At 46.2% G+C, this 18,205-nt stretch overlaps 1 protein-coding gene across 4 annotated transcripts in view; it reads right to left on the bottom strand.

The window, feature by feature from the left end:
• Positions 1–922: 922 nt before the first annotated feature.
• The window catches only part of ME3 (malic enzyme 3), a 119,591-nt gene continuing 102,308 nt past the window's right edge, over positions 923–18,205 (bottom strand). For 3 of the 4 annotated variants that reach the window (XM_069015745.1, XM_069015764.1, XM_069015754.1), the window contains 8 exons: positions 18,007–18,116; positions 6,368–6,465; positions 5,055–5,168; positions 4,270–4,375; positions 3,569–3,711; positions 2,532–2,705; positions 2,005–2,103; positions 923–1,205 (listed from right to left, as the gene is read on the bottom strand). In XM_069015745.1, coding sequence (XP_068871846.1) covers positions 1,044–1,205; positions 2,005–2,103; positions 2,532–2,705; positions 3,569–3,711; positions 4,270–4,375; positions 5,055–5,168; positions 6,368–6,465; positions 18,007–18,116 — 1,006 coding nt within the window. In that variant the 3' untranslated portion in view covers positions 923–1,043. Of the gene's footprint in view, positions 1,206–2,004; positions 2,104–2,495; positions 2,706–3,568; positions 3,712–4,269; positions 4,376–5,054; positions 5,169–6,367; positions 6,466–18,006; positions 18,117–18,205 lie in introns of those variants that run through there. The other variant, XM_069015773.1, reaches the window with a different exon arrangement.

Genomic DNA, 18,205 nt, shown 5'->3' with positions numbered 1-18,205 from the left:
TCCCTCTTTTTTATTTTTCCTTTTTTTTTTTCATTCTTTCCAAACACTTGGGATGTCAAGCCCAGAATCTTAACACACAGAAAGGTGAAGCCTTTAGCTAAGCAATGGGGAGGTGCATGGGAAGGAGAAGAAGGAAGAAACTAAAAGAAGTTGTATAGACACCTTTCTGAAATAAAGAAAAAGGAACTTCTGCCCTGCTACCTCCCTTCTCAAAAGCAGAGTTCTTTCCAGAAACCATGAAAAAGGCAAGGAAGCCTCAGTTTCAAAGTCTCTTGCCCAGGAAATGTGAGTATTTGTTAGTGTCTCTCCCTGAACCTGAAATGTATGTGGTTTTGGGGGTGTCCTGGTCTCCAGCTCAGCTGTCCCCCGTGTGTCCCTTCACTCTTGTTCCCTTGAAGGGCCACCTGAATTGAGGAGGAGAGGGGGTCTGTTGTCCCCACGGGGTTGAGGGAGGTTTTGGGGTTTGTTTCCATGGGGTGTGGCAGATGCCAGTGCCAGGCTGTGTGACCCATGCACCAGTTTGGTTGGTTGAGACTCCCCAAACATCAGGGACTTTGGAAGCAGAAAAGAGCAGTGCTTCCCAAGTATGCAGCCCTCCCAGGGCAATGCACACACTTCCCATTACATCCAGAGAGCCACAGGCAAAGCGTGGCTGTCATGTGTGAGGGATGGCCACGTGGATTTGAGCTTCCTATGGGCACTCCCAGTAGCAATGGGATTCTGTGCTTCTGAGGTGGCCCAGGTAGCTTATCCCAGGGCAGCTGAGAGCAGGCAGTATGTTAAGCAATCAGCAATCAGCAGTGCTGAATGACTGGGATGGGCTGCAGCCAGTCTGTCTCTCTCATTGGTGTACCCACTGCCCACCCTGGACTCCATTTTATTCCCTACTGACATACTCCCCCAGACAAAAATAAGTGGCAAGTAAAAAACTACTTGGATTCATTTACTTTTATCATTCTGCAAGCCTGGAGTTGCATTATATCAGCAGTGACATGGGCCACAGGGACTGATGGCAAAAAGGAGAGAACAGTTCTCACAAAACATTATATATTTTGTGTTTGCATGGCTGCAGGGGGCCACCTGTAATTGTCAAGAACAAAGGAATCGTAGTCAGGGCTGTACATGAGCTGTTTCACAAAGGTTTCCTTGTCTGCTGGCTCGGGGTACCAAGAAGCGAGGCTGTGCTTGTAGGCCCAGTCAACAATCTGCAAAAAGATAAGCCAAATGAGCTGCTGAAACAATGCTGGCACGTGATGAAGTTGAAACCAACTGCAGTTTGGCCCTGTCTGTGTTTTCCCTCTTTTCTCCTCTCAGAGTTGTGCAGTTTTTTCTCTTTGTGAGTCAGCTGCACTTCACCCTCAGTTGGGTGAGGAAATGCAAGCTGCCTGCAACCAGTGGCTGGTAAGAAATGCAGAACCCTGCCCTGGCAGAATGGTCGGGGTGTGCAGGTGAAGAAGGAGAGCAGCCTTTGGCCAGCTCTGCTCACACCCGTGGGTGCCTTGGCTACACTCTGCATCCATCAGTAGCTCTGAGCAGGCCAAGGAGATCCTCAGTGGGTGTCTCTGATTTACAGATCTGATATATACAGGGCAGTAAACCCATAATTAGACAAGCCTAGATCTGGAATAGTATTTAAATACTTAGGTCCTTACTAAATACAGGAGGAAAGGTTCCAAATTAGCAATTTGGAACTGAAAATCTTTTGGCAACTTGAGTCATGTTTGAATTTGACTCTAAACCTCATTTTTTGAAGGACTCACGGCTTCAAGCAATAAAGCAGAGCTTTGTGAGCTGTGAAGCACCCCGAGTCAGAATGTATTTTTCACATTTGGGTTTTAATGATGGAAGAAATCAAAGCAGCAATTATGGCCAGAAGAATTCCTGAGAATGATTGCTTTAGACTTAAGAATAAATTGAATTAAAAAAACACAAAGGAAAAATGATGCCAGGGCAATTCCTGTCCTCCCTACCATGAAAAGTGGAAATAAGAGTGGAAATACTCACTTTCACAGCAATTTTGAGAGACACTTCTCTGATGCTGTCCAAAGGGGGATAGAGTCTTCCTTCTGCAAGATTCTGCTCTGTCACCTCAGCAGCAATAACCTGGAAAGAAGAGAATGGTAGTTTTTAGGGATGGTCTCAAGTACATACCACATTCCCTAGCATTACATGGTAAGTGGCTGAAACCACAGCAGCACTGGGGCTGGGACTAGTCCTGAGTGGGAACTCGTGACCTGTTCAAACACGTGTGTACACATTTCATTACAGACTTCAGACTGGAGCCGGAGTGGGGAACTGCTGTGTTAGGGCACCAGTAGTGGAGGAGAACCCTGTCATGGCTCCTGCACCTCTGTAGGTGTAATGGAAATGTGAGCTTTCCCCGAGCCAGGAGAAGGCTGCAGCTTTTTGCTGAGGCTGAGCCATTTCCCCTCCACGCATTGTCCTGGGTCAGGTTCTTTAAAACACCTGAAGTAGATACATGTGCCTCTTATCACCTTTTTTACAATATCAGTTAAATGTCAGTTGGAAACCTCTGCTGTGATGAGGAAGATTTCATCAGAGACGTGCCGGACCCCGCAGGCAATGACTCCCAGTGCCACTCCTGGGAAGACATAGGCGTTGTTTCCTTGGCCGGGGAAGAAGGTCTGTCCGTTGGGTAGGGTTACCTTTGGGAATGGACTCCCACTTGCAAATATTCCTCGGCCCTGATCAAAGAGAGAAAGAAGCATTCAGATTCAGAAGAGAAGACTTAGATTTCTGCTGCTCATCATGATCTGTGCTCAGGGTTGCCAAATCTCAGTCAGCAGAGGCATCTCCACCAGAGCCACCTCCAGCTGACACTTTGGGAGGACCCACCCCCCAGAGCCATGATCAGGGCTGTGGAAAGGGCCACTGAGCACTGTGTGTGTGTGTGTACTGCAAGTGCTCTGATCTTGCTGAGGAGTCTTCCTACCTTTCTATCAACCATTTATGGAGTATGAAGAGAGACTGATGTGAGATAAAGGTCTGGGGCTGTGTGATTGCTCTGGCCATAGGCAGGTGGTGGGGAGGGCAAAGAAAAGAGTGAGACAAGGGCTCCTTTCTCATGCCAAGTCAATCCACATGATTGTAATTCTTCAGTGACATTGGCTCTAAGATGGGTGATGAAATAGTTACATAAACAACTAGGTTGGCAAAACACAGGAGACAGAAACTGGGGAGGATGGGACATCTCAGACAGCTGTGGATGAAAGAGGCAAGCGCTTTCTTTAGAGGATCACCAAGTAATTCAGGCTGGTAGGGACACAAATTCTTGCTCACAGCAGGGTCAGCTATGAAATCGGACTGGGTTGATCAGGGCTTTACCCAGTCTCATCTTGAAAGCTTGCAAGGACAGAGACTACATGAGCAATCTTGGCCTCACCCCCTGCTCCACCTGCTGACCCTCCTCACAGCATGAAAGTTTGTCTTGATGAGCAGCTCAAATGTGTCTTATTGTAACTTATGCAGGCTGTCAGCTGTTTGGCCAGCCCCACTGTGGTGTCCTGGGTACAGCCTGCCCTGTGTTCCCCGGGCTGAGCTGCAGTACCTGGGTGAGGCGGTAGCACTGCTCCGCTGTGCACTCTGCTTTGCTCGTGGGGTTGCTCAGGGCGAACACGATGGGCCTCTCATTGAAGGCTGCCATGTCCTTCAGCAGCTTCTCAGTGAAAGCGCCTGCGACAGCTGCGACACCTGCAACAGCAACAGCAGTGAGGTGGTGCTTTCCCACTGTCTGACTTCAGTGAATCGGGCTGCTCCTTCTGGGATTGGGATATGAACTGTGGGAGGGAATGGGCTTCATCTCTGGAGATGCAGGTGGCAATATTACTTTCTCATCTGACAGTGAGATTAAAAGCCTGTCTCAAAATAAAGCCCTCTGCTCCTCCAGGCAGAGTGAACACCAGTGTTTTGGCCAGTCTGCCTCCCAAAGACCTGCCTGAGGTGCCTGTTGTCATTCTTGTCCTGCCCAGCCTGATGGGGCAACGTTTGTTGCTTGAGAGTCTGAGATCCTACCTCCCCCAGCACTTCCCCTCTACAGCCCTGTCTGGAAGGGCTCCTACAGCTCCAAAAGTGAGGAACCTGTGCCCCATAGTTAACGTGAAAAGGATATGGAGAACTCAACTGACAAAATGAGGGTGAAAAAAGCTCATTTTGTTTTGACTAGGAGAACAAAAGGAGACTCTGGAAGAAAGACAGAAACTCTCCTAAGAACTGAATTGACAGGAAAAGGTTATATTAAGTGAACTCCACCTATAACTGCTGTAGGCTTCACTTTCTGCACAACTTCTTCCAGTGTGTCCACACTGGGGTGGTCCTGGGCAAACATTTCTTTCTCGTGGTTCAGGTGGCTCCTGCCCTGTGAGGAAAAAGGAGGAGTCAAACTTTGGTCTGTTGGCAAAAGGTGGACACATAATATAGTAACTCATCTTTAGTTCATTTCATCTCTCAGCCCTCTACCTAAAGCAGATTCCACATAGCAGGACCTCAGTATCAGCCAGTCAGGCATCGAGCTGCTGGTGTAATGTCACACTGGGCCGGCCTCTGCTCCTCTCACCCACTGAAGTACATTGACTGTGTGGAGGAAGGACCTGGCTGCCATTCACTTGTACATAAAGCACAAGTCTCCTCTCTCTGTCTCTCTCCTGAGGAGAGACAAGGGCAGAGGCCCTGGGGACACAGGGAGTGCAGAATGGAGCTGGGCGAGGCTGGGTCACTGAGCAGGGCACAATGTTGCTGTGGTAATACCCATATGATGTGCAAGACTTCCAGCACTGCTTGAGGCCATGACCAGCGGGGTACCCTTCCACTTTAGAGGCCCAGCCCAAAGCATTGCCTTTAGGGCAGCCAGTGCTGCTGGCACATGCTTGTCACCATGAGTCCTAGTCCTCTGAAAGCAGGAGCAGCAATGCTGACACCAATAAAACTGCAGTCTTTACTTAGGGCTGAGCAGAGGTCCAAGGTATCTGCCTGCTCTGGCCTCTCTAGCTGGCAGTGGATGGCAGGGGAGTGGGACTCAGCTCTGGAGACAAATTCACCTTCACAATCAGTCCTTTGGAGTCCACCATCCAAATTTTTTTGATGGCATCCTCTCGTGAAACTCCTTCCTTTTCCATGGCCATGAGGATGAGATGAGCTATTCCCATTGCAGCCTGGAACACAGAATGTAAATGCTTCATTGGGATATCATTATCTTTTGGGGGAAGGTTTTAAATGAGAGGTGGGTTGGGTCATCCCCCAGCACTGCACAAAGCAGGGAGACTGTCTGCTCCAAGGTGGTACAGTGCCAAGGCATGGGGCTGATTTTAGCATTGTAGGTGCTGCCATAAATAAAACCCCTCACAATTATTCAGCAGAGCAGATTGCAGGTCAGGCTGAAGAAGCAGAGGTGGTACCTTGACAAGCAGGGGCTGTATCCATAATTTAAACCAGCTGCTGCAGGGGAGGAAAAGAGGCAGACACTTAAAAAATGCTGGTGGCAATGCCAGTACAGAGGAACTCAAAGCCAAGCGGGACTGCTGCATCTGAAACATGGCCATGGGGAAAGTCTTCTCCCATTCCTGCCTGGGAAAGCAGCCCTGGACATGCTGTGTGTATGTGGTCCTACAGCTGTGCCTGGCCCTCCTGCCCAGATGGGGACTAACAAGGCAGGAGGGGCTCTGTGCCACAGAGATGGTGACCAGCACAGATGTGTCTGCTAGCAGGGGTGGAGAGAGAGCGAGAGCAATCTTTGCCTCAGTGAGGGATAGACAAATAGTAACAGATCTTCCCAAAGTCTCACAGGTGGGTGAGAACTGAGACAGGTCCTGGACCAACACCTTTAGTCCACAGACCAGGCTTTGGAGGCTTCTTCTTCCTGCTCTCTCTTTGAGCAAAGCACCATACAGGTGACCTGGCTTCTGCCATGGGGCACTGACTCCAGAAAGCAAGGTTGTGTTCTTACAGTTTTCTGAGTCTGAGTCCTTTAGACTCTGCTGCTAAAGAAGTTCTGGTTTACCCTAGACACCAACCCTGAGAACTCAAACCAGCCTCCTTAATATTTCTGCAGCACCCTGCCTCATAAGAGACTTCCCTAAAGGTACCTAAAACCCCACTGACACATGGGCATCCTCGTAGTATCCACGAAGTCTGCCCAGGACTCGTGGGCCAAGAGGTCACTGAAAGACTGTTGGTAACTTCCCCACAGCAGCAAGATCCACCTGTGGGGCCCAATCCTGCACAGTGACAAGGAACCTGCTTCTGTGCTTCATCCTCACGAAGCCAAGCCTTGCAGGAAGTTTCACAGTTGACTTTTCCCTCGCTAAATTTGAAGATGGAGCTTATTAAGGTACAAACTCAGGAACATTCCTACCTCTCCAGCTCCCTGGAAAACAAACTTCTGGTCAGAGAGCTTGTTCTTTGTGATTCTTAAGGCTGCAAAGATGCCAGCGACTGCCACAGATGCTGTGCCTGAAAAAGAGAAGCACCATGAGATGGACATCCTGGCAAATGCATTATCTACCCTGCAGATATACTGTCAGAAACCTGGTAGGAACCATTCTCTTAGATTCTGTCACTGAAGAATCAGAGTGCCTTCCCTATGCTGAACTACGAACAGTCAAATTCTCCTGCAAGGCTGGAGAACACAAATTTTCCTCCATATAGAGTCAAAGGGACTGAATTCTAGAAGCCAGAAGAAGTTAATACCTAAACAATACCTAACAATACCTAAACTCTATTACCACAGGCCTGGTTCCTACGGTATATCACCGTGTCCCGCAGCCATAGGGAGGAGGAGGAGGAGAAGATCCAGCAGGCAGGAGTTGTGCAGCAAGATTGATTTATTTAATTATTTTACAAACTCTTTTATAGACTTTTTTCTTCATAGCCTGATTGGACAAAGGGCCAGCCACCCCTTGGGCGTGATTGGCTAAAATCCTAAAACATCCATTGTCAAAATATTTTTCTACTATACCATAAACAAGACTTTTCAAGGTTGCAGGTGTCTGGGTTGTTTACATTCCCTGCTACCTCTTCTGTGAGAGAGAAAAGTCTCTCACGGACTTAGAAAATAACAAGGAAATCCTCGCTAGCAGCATTTTTGTATCTACAAAACTCACAAGGGTTTAAGATGCAGGTGACTTCTCTAAGGTCACATAAGACCTCTGTGGCAGAGCAATGGTCTGACCTTGGGTTCCCTTGTTACAAAATCCTCTGGGATCACAGAATTACCATCCTCTTCTCCTATTTACCTTCACAGCCCAGCATCACCATTTTTTAACTCCCCCAACACCCTGATACCCTGACTCACAGCCATCACCCCTTGCTGCTAAACATTAAGGAGTCATTGGGAACAGGAATTGGTCCCAGATTAGTGAGAAACAATGCAGTAAATGGAACAGAGTCGTGATGTTGCAGCCACTGTGTTATCTACAGCTTTCCATCCATTAAGGGGGGAAAATGTCCAGACTGAATAACCTGCCTCTACCCCATATAACTCACACATAAATCATATGCAGCATTCATCTAATGTCCTGTCCCAGGTGGAGGAATATGGTGGAAATCAATCAAATAAGGCACAAGCTAATAAGGATTCAGGCACTGGCAGTATCTCAGCTCACCTGGGCAAGCTGGGTGCAAGTGTTAAAGGGGTCCTGGGAGTGAGGGAGGAAGTTTGATAACAGAATATGTTAAGTTGGAAGGGACCCATAAGGATCATAAAGTCCATTAGTTTTATTCCTTAGCATTTGAAAGAATATCAGTTTGGATACGCCCCAGTTTTGATCTGTTCCCAGCTCTAATGCTGGTCTCTCCATTCTTACCTTTAGAAGCTTTGTGAGAAATCAGGGAGTCCACAAGTAATGAGTCTTGTGGGGTGGTCATGGCTGGGGCAGACAATGACAACTTTTAGGCTAATACACCTGATTTCACCACATTTCCAGCATTTCCTATTTTCTTGCCCGTGTAATCAGCCAGTGCACCAGGGTTTCAAGTAGCCAGTGCTTCAGTGAGGTCCCCTGCAGGGTCCTTAGGGCCTGCGGTGATGCAAGGCATCAGGAACAGCCTGGCTGAGAAATAGCAGCTCCTGAGCAGACATGACCACGAGCAGTGACACCAGCAGATGGAGCTGCCTCATCTCGCAAGGACCCAGAAAACAAATTCAGCCTTACCTGCTCCTTTTCTTTTGTGCAAAAGCCACAGGCAAGCTAGGCATCTGCTGGTATATCACTGGGGAATGATTCACTCTATTATCGTTTCCTAGCAAGCAGAAAATCTAGTGAGGGCACAAGTACTCTGCCAAAGAAGTTATTTTATTGATGGGACTTATCTTGTTTAGGAAACCTATATAAGCTACTCTGACAAAGAAAATCTTTATAGGTCAGACCAGAAGTATCTGTCAGTACAATCTGCTCACCAACATTTTGTGATTATAACTCAGATGAGTTTAGTTCTCCAAAAACTAATAATCAGCCTCTCTTAAGAGTGATTCTGGTTTAGCAGAGGTGACAGCGGCCACACTCCTGCAGCAGATGTGGTGTTCACACTGGCACGCCAGTACAGAATGGTAGCATCACTTCACAGAACCAACCTACCTTTGGGTTGGAAGGGACCTCAAAGATCATCTGGTTCCAACTCCCCTGACATGAGCAGGGACACCTTCCACTAGATCAGGTTGTTCCAAGCCCCATCCAGCCTGGCCTTGAACCCTTCCAGGGATGAGGCATCCACAACTTCATGAGGGCACTGCAAGCATTCATGTCTTAAACACCAGACTAGACTGATGGTTGATGGCTTTGTAAGCTTCTCTCTTGCAATGAATCACTTGAGCCACTCGCTTCAGCACCAAGGATGAATTCCCTTCATCAGCTCAGAACAGTTTGTACCATTACATTTCCAGAGCCAGATCATCTGAGTTCAGCCAGTTTAAAAGGGAGTTGATGGGGAGGCAACCAGCCACTGAGTGCCCTGTTGCTTCAGTATTAACGTCAGACAACTGAAGGAAGTGTACAAAGGATTTCCTCTTGTTCCTCCTGCACTAAATCTCTACCTTTTAAAGTTCTATTTAGAGTAGTGTATTTGCATGGTGAAACGTCAGGAAAATTACAGGGGAAGAAAATGAACATCCAAGGAATTTAAAAGAACACCAGATAATTGCCTAGTTTTTAGATTTTGTGTTTTACGGGTGTCACATAACCAGTCCATGCTCATTGTCTCTGTTTTGGTAAGTCTATAATCAGCAGGACTGCTTGGCGTGCTGCCATGACAGATGCTAAGGATGGGAGGTCTCTAAACAAACGTGTATGATCCTGCTCAGGCTCATGGTAAAGCGTCCACCTGAACTGGGTCAAGTGAAATGCACCCTAGAAGAGTCACTACCATCACATTTTTTAAAGAGAGACAAGGTAACTGGAATACATGTAGACACTTCTGTTGCAGACATCTCTTCTGTGCAGGAAGGAATTCCACCCTGTAAGTCTGAACTGAGAAGAAACGGAAGAGACCAGGTTCCCCCATTTGTCAGCAATGCCAAGCTTGTGACATGCAGTAGAGTAAGAACATCTATGTGTACACTTACTCATGTTCACACACTATCTCCCAGGCTTACTTTGCACAGATCACCAAATCCCTGTGTGGGTGGGAGTGGGGAACTAATCAGAGTTGAAAAATCAGAAGTGAAACCATTACAGTGTGACAGTGTGGCAGGTCACTGCATTAGCAGTGATAGATGCCTGGAAAGTATTGAAAAGAGAGAAGTGTAACTGGAGAAATATCTTGTTTCTCTTGGTCCTGACCCAGGCAAAACTGCTTTATACCCTGTGATTGTTAAGAAGTCTGATGGGACAAATGCTGGTATTTGCAAACCCATTTAAGTGGGAAATGCTCTTTAGAGATTCAACAGAGGGACTTGAGGTATTTTTCAAAGGTGTCACTAGCAGGAATTTGACAAGTGGTGTGCATGGAAAGAAAGGGGGCAGGGACTCAGCCTGCAGAGCAGAGACCTGTGGGACTGGGTGTGCCATTACTCATCCCCTGCACTTGTACTGCAGCTCTGACTAACAGCAGGGCTCTGTTCAGCTCTGCCACTCCTAATCCTCCTCTCTCGTTCCAATGTGTTTCTAATCCCTCCACATCTCCCAAATTGCATCTCACCCCCATTATTCAAGTAATAAAGTTACTGTACCTTGGCCTTAGCTCAATATTTTTCTTTGATAATTACAATTTCTGAGCATGGAACAACAGAGCATCTCTGTGGAGAAGAGTTCACAGCTGGTTCATGTAAGGAATTGGCCAATCATTGTGCTTCAGTTCTAAAAGAATCACAAAGTCAGACTGGGGTGGGAAACTCCTCACCATGGCAAGAAAAAACCAGCCATCCTTCAACACATTGGTCTATCTGTTTTCCAAATAGACTGAGTGCTGCTATTGTGGATAACAGCTTCCCTAAGTAATTAGCAAGAGCCAGCTTGGCTGGTCTGTATCTGAGGCGAGATATGGAGGGGTACAGAGAGAAGAAAGGAAAGTGCTTGCAAATCATCCTGTCTATCCAAGATTCAAAGTGAGTGCTAAACATGATACCACAAAATAGCAAGCAGGTCTCAGGACCTCACTGGAAAGTCCACAGCAACAGAACCAATACAAAAAAGAGGCATTTAAAACTAAGGCACACTCAGGAACATGGCCATCTCTGCAGGAATCAATCTCTGACACTCAGGCACATTCAGAATATTGTAAAACATTAAGGAAAATTATGTTCCCCTTGTACTACTGCAAATGAGAACAAGCCCCAGTAGATGTCAGTGGAGGTGCACTGGAGCATAACCTGAGGAAAGGATCTGCTTCACAGCATCAGATGGGAAAGGCTGCAGCAGAGAGGCTCCCATTCCCGGGGACCTGACCCTTCCTCAGAGCAGGGAGAGCAGGCAGAGGGGTGAGCAGCTCTGCTCATGGAGTTACGGGCAGCATTGCACGAGTCACCAGGGAAAGCGCTGCCCAGTGCCGATGTCAAGGCTGTGCCGTGGGTGACAGCAGCCAATGCTAAGCAGGGGACACGGGGGAAAGTGTGGGCCCTGTGGGTGCTTGGAGGCAGGAGTCTGCTCATGCTGATGGCTGCTGCTGCCCTATCACCTGTCCTGGAGGGCTGACTGAGGTGAGCTGAGCATCGCCACCATGCTGAAGCCTTCCAATAGCAGCAGCAATGGGAACATGCAGCACACCACTGCCTGTTTCTTCACCCAACCTGGGTGGGTGATTTCCCCTTCTCCACAGTATGTTGGTAGAAAAGATGACCAAATTCAGCCTGATCTTTTATTTTTTACTCTTGACCTGCCTGCTTATACTTCACCCTGTCAAAACCATGCCAATAAGAGGGCCCAGGGAACAGCAGACTCTAGTTTAACAGCTCCAGCAAAGAGCAGCCAAGGAAATATATCTAAATTTATGGATGAGGAGGAAGCCTAGGGCTTTTTCAAATTCTGGTTCACATTAACTCCCTGCAGCAGTTCCGCCCATTACTGGAAAGCAGAGTGGAGCGTGTCCAGATCCACTCCAAATGCATAATCAAAAGTCAAACACAACAAAGCTGGAGCAAAAAACTGCCAAAGTGTTTTCAGCTCAAGGTCTTCCCCTCCATGGCTGTGGGCTAGTGTTACCCTTCCCCCAGAGGGCTTCTGTAAGACATTAAGAAAATAAACCTAGAAATGGTGCAGAGTTAGTCAACGAGAAGAGCACTAAAATGCAAAGCATTGATGCACAAGGAAGGAACTCACTCTCTTCAGGGTGACCCAGAAGAGGTGGTGGCATGGAGAACAGCTGCCTGACAATGGAGAAGCCTAACGAGGCCATCTCTAGGTTCCTTCCACTGTAAAGTGCTTGGAATATACTGTGCATAACCTTAATGATGGGATCTAACCACAGCAGCGGTGCCCTCCCTCCTGCCTGCACAGTGCCAGCCTGCAGCCACCGTACCAGTGCAGGCCGAGCCCCCTCGTGCACCCACACAGGCAGAGGCTGTCAGGCAGCTGCCAGCACTCTGCAAGAAAGCATCCCCATCCCCACAGCAGCACTGGGGGCTCTGTGGATGCTATTTCATGCCAACAAGCTAAACCAGGTCAGAGCACAGCCCTTTCTTCTTTTCACTTTGCCTCCCTTAGCCTGGACTTAAAAGATCACAGACAGCTTAACAGAGAGGTCACCTGTGCTGTTCTTCACTACAAAGGAGGAGTTGGCAGTGGCATCCAGTGAACAAGAAAAACAGCAAACAAGAAAAGCAGGAGAGGAAAGGGAAACAAATGTCACAATTCCCAAAAATGACAGAAGATGTGGGCCTGATCTTTAGAGTTCTGCACTGATAAGCCCAAGAAATGGAGGCCCATTTACAGCCTGAAGTCCACACTGTTCCGACCTGGCTTGTGTAGCAGTCAGCGTGTGAATTCAACACAAACCCAGGAGCTGGCCCTTACACAGTTAATGCAGCAGCACCAAGGGGAAATGCAGCAGCCTCTTCTGCTGCTGGGCACAGCAGGTCCAGAGGGACTGGTCATAGTGAACCTCTACAGGACTGAGAACACCTCCACATCTCCAGGCTGGGTAAATCCCCAGGGAAAGCAGGCTGCTCAGGAGCTGCCTGGCAAGACATTGCCGGCTTTGTTCCACAGCACGGTACCGTCCCGCGCTCCCTTCCTATTGTGCTTCCCCCTCCTTAGCTTCCTGTGATAATTATTGATGCATTTGCCACGCCAGCTGAAACAACAAAGTAAGATACTGTACCATTTTAATCCGCTGAAATTAGTTACTGCTGAGCCAAGAACTCACTTCTCCTGCTTCTCACAGCACACGGAAACGTGCCTGTGAAACTGGCCTTGTTTGCACATGATTGATTTCCAGCTTGCCCAAGTGTTTGAAGCTGCTCGGATTTGTGGCACTGGAGTCAGCCTGTTCCCAGCCTCAGCTGAGATCTGGAGCACTGTTGCTTCAGGCCAGGCACTGCTTCCTAAAGTGTCTTGGGAAGGTTATGGAAAGGTTATCTGCTAGGATAATGAGAAAAGGTGATTGGTGGGTCAAGAGATATTTTGAGGCTCATCAGCAGTCACACATTCTACAACCAAGGAATCATTGCTCTAATGACTTGGAAAAGACTCAGACGTGTTCTGTGAAAGGGGGGATCCTGAGCATTGCCTGCAGACTACTTCAGATAACAGGGTTTATGCTTTTGTGCACTGTTCTCTTTTCCCTGCCTGTATGTGTGAAAAACTTTTGAATGACACAATCCAACACAATTAATTAAATAACACTTCAAAGATTTCTTCATTTTTCTGCAATTCTGACTTAACTTGCAGAACTACTTGTGCTGTTCAGTACTGAGTAAGCATCACAAGAAGCAGCTAAGTTGGTCAGGTATGATTTGTCTTGGGAGATCCATACTGTTCCCAATCATCTTCAGGTTCCTAGGTGCACTTCCAGAAGATTTGCTTTGTAATCCCCAGATACTGAGGTTAGGCTAGCTGGGCTAAAATTCCCTGGATCTTTCTTTTTTGCATTTCTTGAAGATAGGTGTGACATTAGTCTTTTTTTCAGGAATGAAGAATCTCCTCAGTTACCATAACATTTCAAAGAGTAACTTTGTAATGCCATTGGCCACATACCTCCGATGAATCCTTAGATGCATCTTATCAGGTCTCATGGACTTTGTCTTTTCAATAATCCCTGCTAAATAGGCAAAAGTCCATAGAGATCCTGTAATTTTGCATGTCTAAAGTTCTCATCATGGAACTAGAGCTCTGTGTGCTTTCCTTGATCTGCATGAGGCCTTTGAAATAATCTCCCAAAATGTCCTTGTAGCCAAACTGGAGAGGTACAGACTGAACAAGTGGGTGGGCTGGTAGGCTCAAGGGTTTTGGTCAGCGGTACAAAGAGGCCTGTTTAAGTTTACACTATGTAAGTTTTCATAACAATCTACATTATAAATCAGAGTGCACTCCCATAAAATTCGTGGCTGATTACAAATTTGGGACAGTGATTGATACAGTGGTGGTATGACAGTCATTCATAGGGATCTCAGCAGGCTGGAGAAATGGGCTCAGGGAAACCTCATGAGGGTGAGCAAAGGTAAATGCAAAGTCCTGCAGCTTTGCAGAAGAAAACTTTGGGGTAGTGGTGGACAGTAAGTGGAAGATGAGCCAGGAATAAGCCCTTCCTTCGAGGGTACAGAAGGCCAACAGCCTGCTAGACTGTGTCAACAGAAGTCTAGGCAGTAGGTCAAAGAAAGTAATAACTTTTTTCTATTTCAGCACTTTTGAGGTCATCTCTAGACCAGCATCTCCAGTTTGGGGTTTTCAGCACAATGACAAACTGGAGCAAGTCCGGAAGAGGAACACAAATATGACCAGCGCATACAAAGAGGACTGAGGAGCCTGGGTTTGAAAGGCCTTGAGAAGTCTAAGAGGGCACCTAGTTTCTGTTTACAAGCACTGGTTGGAGTGTTTGTAAAGAGGCCAGATTCTTGTCAGAGGTATACAACAAAAAGATGAGGGGCAATGAACACAAATTCGATCTAGCAAAATTCCAATTAGCTATTGGGGAATAAAATGAACAAGGAAAATGAGAAAACTTTGGAACAGGTAGCACAAAGACACTGTGGATACCCATCCTTGTAGATATTGCAAAGTATTTGGCTAGACAAGGCTCTGAGGAACTTGAACTAATAGAAAATTTGGATGTAAGTTTGAAATCACCCTTTATTTGAGTGAGGGCTGGCTGATGTCCAGAGGTCCCTTCCAAACTAATGTCTTCAATGGCTTTATGTAATTCCTTGTATAAAGCAGGAATCCAGAGATGCCTGCTTCAAGGGTTCACCAGACTTGACAACTTTGTAAGACTTTTGTCTACTTTCTGTTTATCACTGTGAACAATTAAGTGGAGCAAAGCTAGAGCAGGAAGAAAAAGAGAAAGAGCAGGAGCTAAAGCATTCCCATGTACCTCCAACCTTAAGTGCTTCAGAGCCTGCCCTGGTACTTTACTGGGAAAAAGGAAGAAGTGACAATCAATTTTCTCCCTTAGAGCTGTAATTGAAGCTGTTGGCCCTTGCATGAACCCAGACAGAGCTGGGAAAGGACTGATGTCATCACCCCTTAGAGGAAGGAGAAGCACTCCCTTAATGAGAGCTCCCACGCGCGGGCACTGTGAGCCAGCTCCTGCCTAGATCCCAGGCTGATGACTTTCAGAATAAGCAATGGGCACTGTGAGCCAGCTCCTGCGAGCTCCCAGGCTAATGGCTTTCAGAATAAGCAATCCCCTCATCCCAGTTGGTGGTACCTGGCAGGCATCCTGCTCAGCATCAGCAGGCTGGCTCCAACTAGGAGGGGTCTGAGTCACTTTCATTCTCTGGGGTTAGGATGGATTTGGAAATACAGTGATTTGTAGGAAAAAAAAATAGGTATTAATATTTTAAACGGTTTTTTGTTTTGTGTAGGCCCTGGGGCAGCAACATGGAGGCCTAAAGGAACTTAAAGGGAAGCAATTTATACCTTTTCCCCTCATCTCATTTGTGTGTGTATGTGTAGGCACACTGCATCCAGAGTCCCACTAACCAGTGGTCAATGAGTTTAAATCAGTATAGCTCAGGCCTGATCTAACTTGCACTGCTTGTGCCTAAGATGTGTTTTTAACTCAACATACTTACAACATTGCCAGCTCAGAAGCTGGAATAATTCAGGCTTCAGGAGGTCTGTTCCTGCCTCACTTGAGTAAAATTAATCAGACCTGCTTAACAAGGCTTTGTATAATTCTCATTAATCATTTAAACACCACTTACATTGAACTCTAACACTTTTTAAAGTAGGTGAGTCATGAAATACCAGCACGTTAGAAAAGAGCGAGTCTAAGGTAAACCCAAAGAACAGGAGGGTGTAGGTGAGAAAATGTCAATTCCTACCTTTCTTATATCATCTGAGGATAAAGAGGGATATATTAAGGAGGGTAAATCAGACTGCTCATCCCAGATTCAACTCTATTATCTCTGACATGACTCCAAGACAGAGTTAACTGGGTAGATCCATGTTACTTCAGCATTCCAAAGGTCCTCAAAACTCATTTCTCACTACAGCCCTAGCTCGGATTTCTCTTTTTTTTCTGACAGCTCCATAAAAAAACCTAAACAGGGGCTTGCTTCCTTCGACTCATTGCTTGTTGTGCAAAAGATCAGCAGGATTTCTTTACTTATCTGCTACTGAGAAACCGGTGCCAGCAAAATGCTTTATTTGAGAATATAACAATGTTTTACAACAAAGAGGTAAAATCCTACTCTTTCAACAGGCAGGACTTGAAAGAATTTTCAGGGGACTTGACATCTCCTGTGCTCTGTGACATGCATCTAACTGGGGAGAATCAGATAAGGTCCATTTTATGACAATACTGTTTTACAGCATCCTCCTGGATGTGGTTTGCTCCTCTGGGGCAGTCATTACCAGGAACTGTCTGAGGCTTTCAGCTGTGAGCTAGGGCCAAAAGAAAACTATAAAAAATAGTCTCCTGCTTCCCACTCAGAATCTGCAGTTTAGCTTTAATATTATCTTTTTCTTCTATTATCAAAGAAGCCTTTCCAATTCACCAAGAAACGTTTGCCATTCACTCTAGTTCTGCCAAGAAAACCTACATCCAAGCCCCTGATGTGTGATTTGCCACATCACCTGGCCTCTTTTTGACCGCTGAGCCCCCTTCCACTTTCAGAGAGAGCAACTAATCCAAAAGAAATCCTTACAACATTGGCTTCTTATTATGGCCTTCATCTGCCCATCTTCAGAAAAGTCTGAGTGCTTGGTTCCTCCATTCAATACTTCAATTCAAAAACGCATCTCCTGGGTTTTCTTTTTCTGTGCTTCGCTCTCCACTGAAACTTTTTGGGTGTGGCAAGAACACCTGATGAGTCTTCTTGAACAGGAGTATCCATCTGCCCTTTGCTGAAATGCCTTTTGCTTCTCTGCTTCTAAACCTTCTCCATGAAAATGTCTTTGAGGTCCATGCATCCCATTACGCCAACCATATTTCCCCAAACCAGGATCCTGCTCCTTGTGTCAGATAAGAAGAAGCTGCTACACGCATTGCCAAATATTGTTAGGTAAGCAGCAGATGCAGAAATAGCACTGGAAAGTCTGCTCACAAAAGAACCAGCATTGTGTGAAAAATAACACTGATGTTTCTTTCAGTCTCTTTCAAGTACAAGTGAGGATGAGCCCAACTGACTGCAAAGAATTAAATCAAGCATTGGAAATTTCTGCATGTTTCAAGCAGGACTAGACAAAAGAAAAGATGAAGGGACTCACAGAAGAACTGGTTGTTTGTAGACATTGGGGAAGATCCTGTCCCTGTTGAATGGGCAAACAGCTCTTCCAAAGGTTTAAAGCAAAGTCAGCATCAGACTGGGATGCAGATTGCATCCCTCTGGGCACTGAGCAATCCATGCTGGTTATAATCCCAGCTTTGCTGCTGTCACTTCTCTTTGACGCTGGAAGAGTTATGTTAACCACGCTAGGGGAGAACAGATCTGTTCTCAGATTACTGCAGAGTTAGCATCCACAGAGTGGAAAGAAACTGGTTTACCTTTATTTTTGTGCATGTAGTAAACAGTATAACAATAGAGGGAAAATGCCAGGTCCAGCTAATGACCATCTGGCTCATGGAAATGGAAAGCCTTGCCTAACTGTTAAAACGTCATCATTGTTTTAGCTAAATTATAGAAAATTAATGAAACTCTCTAAGTTACCTGGATAATCTAAAGCACATGATGCCTTTTCTCCCTTGAATGTTTCTGCAATGAACAGCTAAATTCCCAAAAACAATGGAGACTCACTTTTCAACTCAGATGGCTGAGCTTTTGTTTATATTTTTAAATGCTTCTGTGTAAACTCTATAATTTGTCAGACACCTGACTACTGCATAATAAACAGTCTTGTGATATTAAGCACCTCTTCTCATGACAAGGTGAAGGTTAAATTTGATTTTTCTAACATCACTTACCCTGAATATCATCATTGAATGTACAGTATCTGTTGCGGTATTTATTGAGGAGACGAAAAGCATTAGCATTGGCAAAATCTTCAAACTGGATCAGACAATTCATGCCGTACCTGCAAGTTAAAGGGCCATTTAAAATGGATAAATGTATTTACACAACATAGGACAAGATATACACCTTTTACCAAAACAATGTAGCCAG

Source organism: Aphelocoma coerulescens, chromosome 1 (assembly GCF_041296385.1).
Source record: "Aphelocoma coerulescens isolate FSJ_1873_10779 chromosome 1, UR_Acoe_1.0, whole genome shotgun sequence".
Lineage (NCBI taxonomy): Eukaryota > Metazoa > Chordata > Aves > Passeriformes > Corvidae > Aphelocoma > Aphelocoma coerulescens.
Note: the sequence above shows the minus strand (reverse complement) of the source record. Positions and strands in the feature narration are given on the sequence as shown.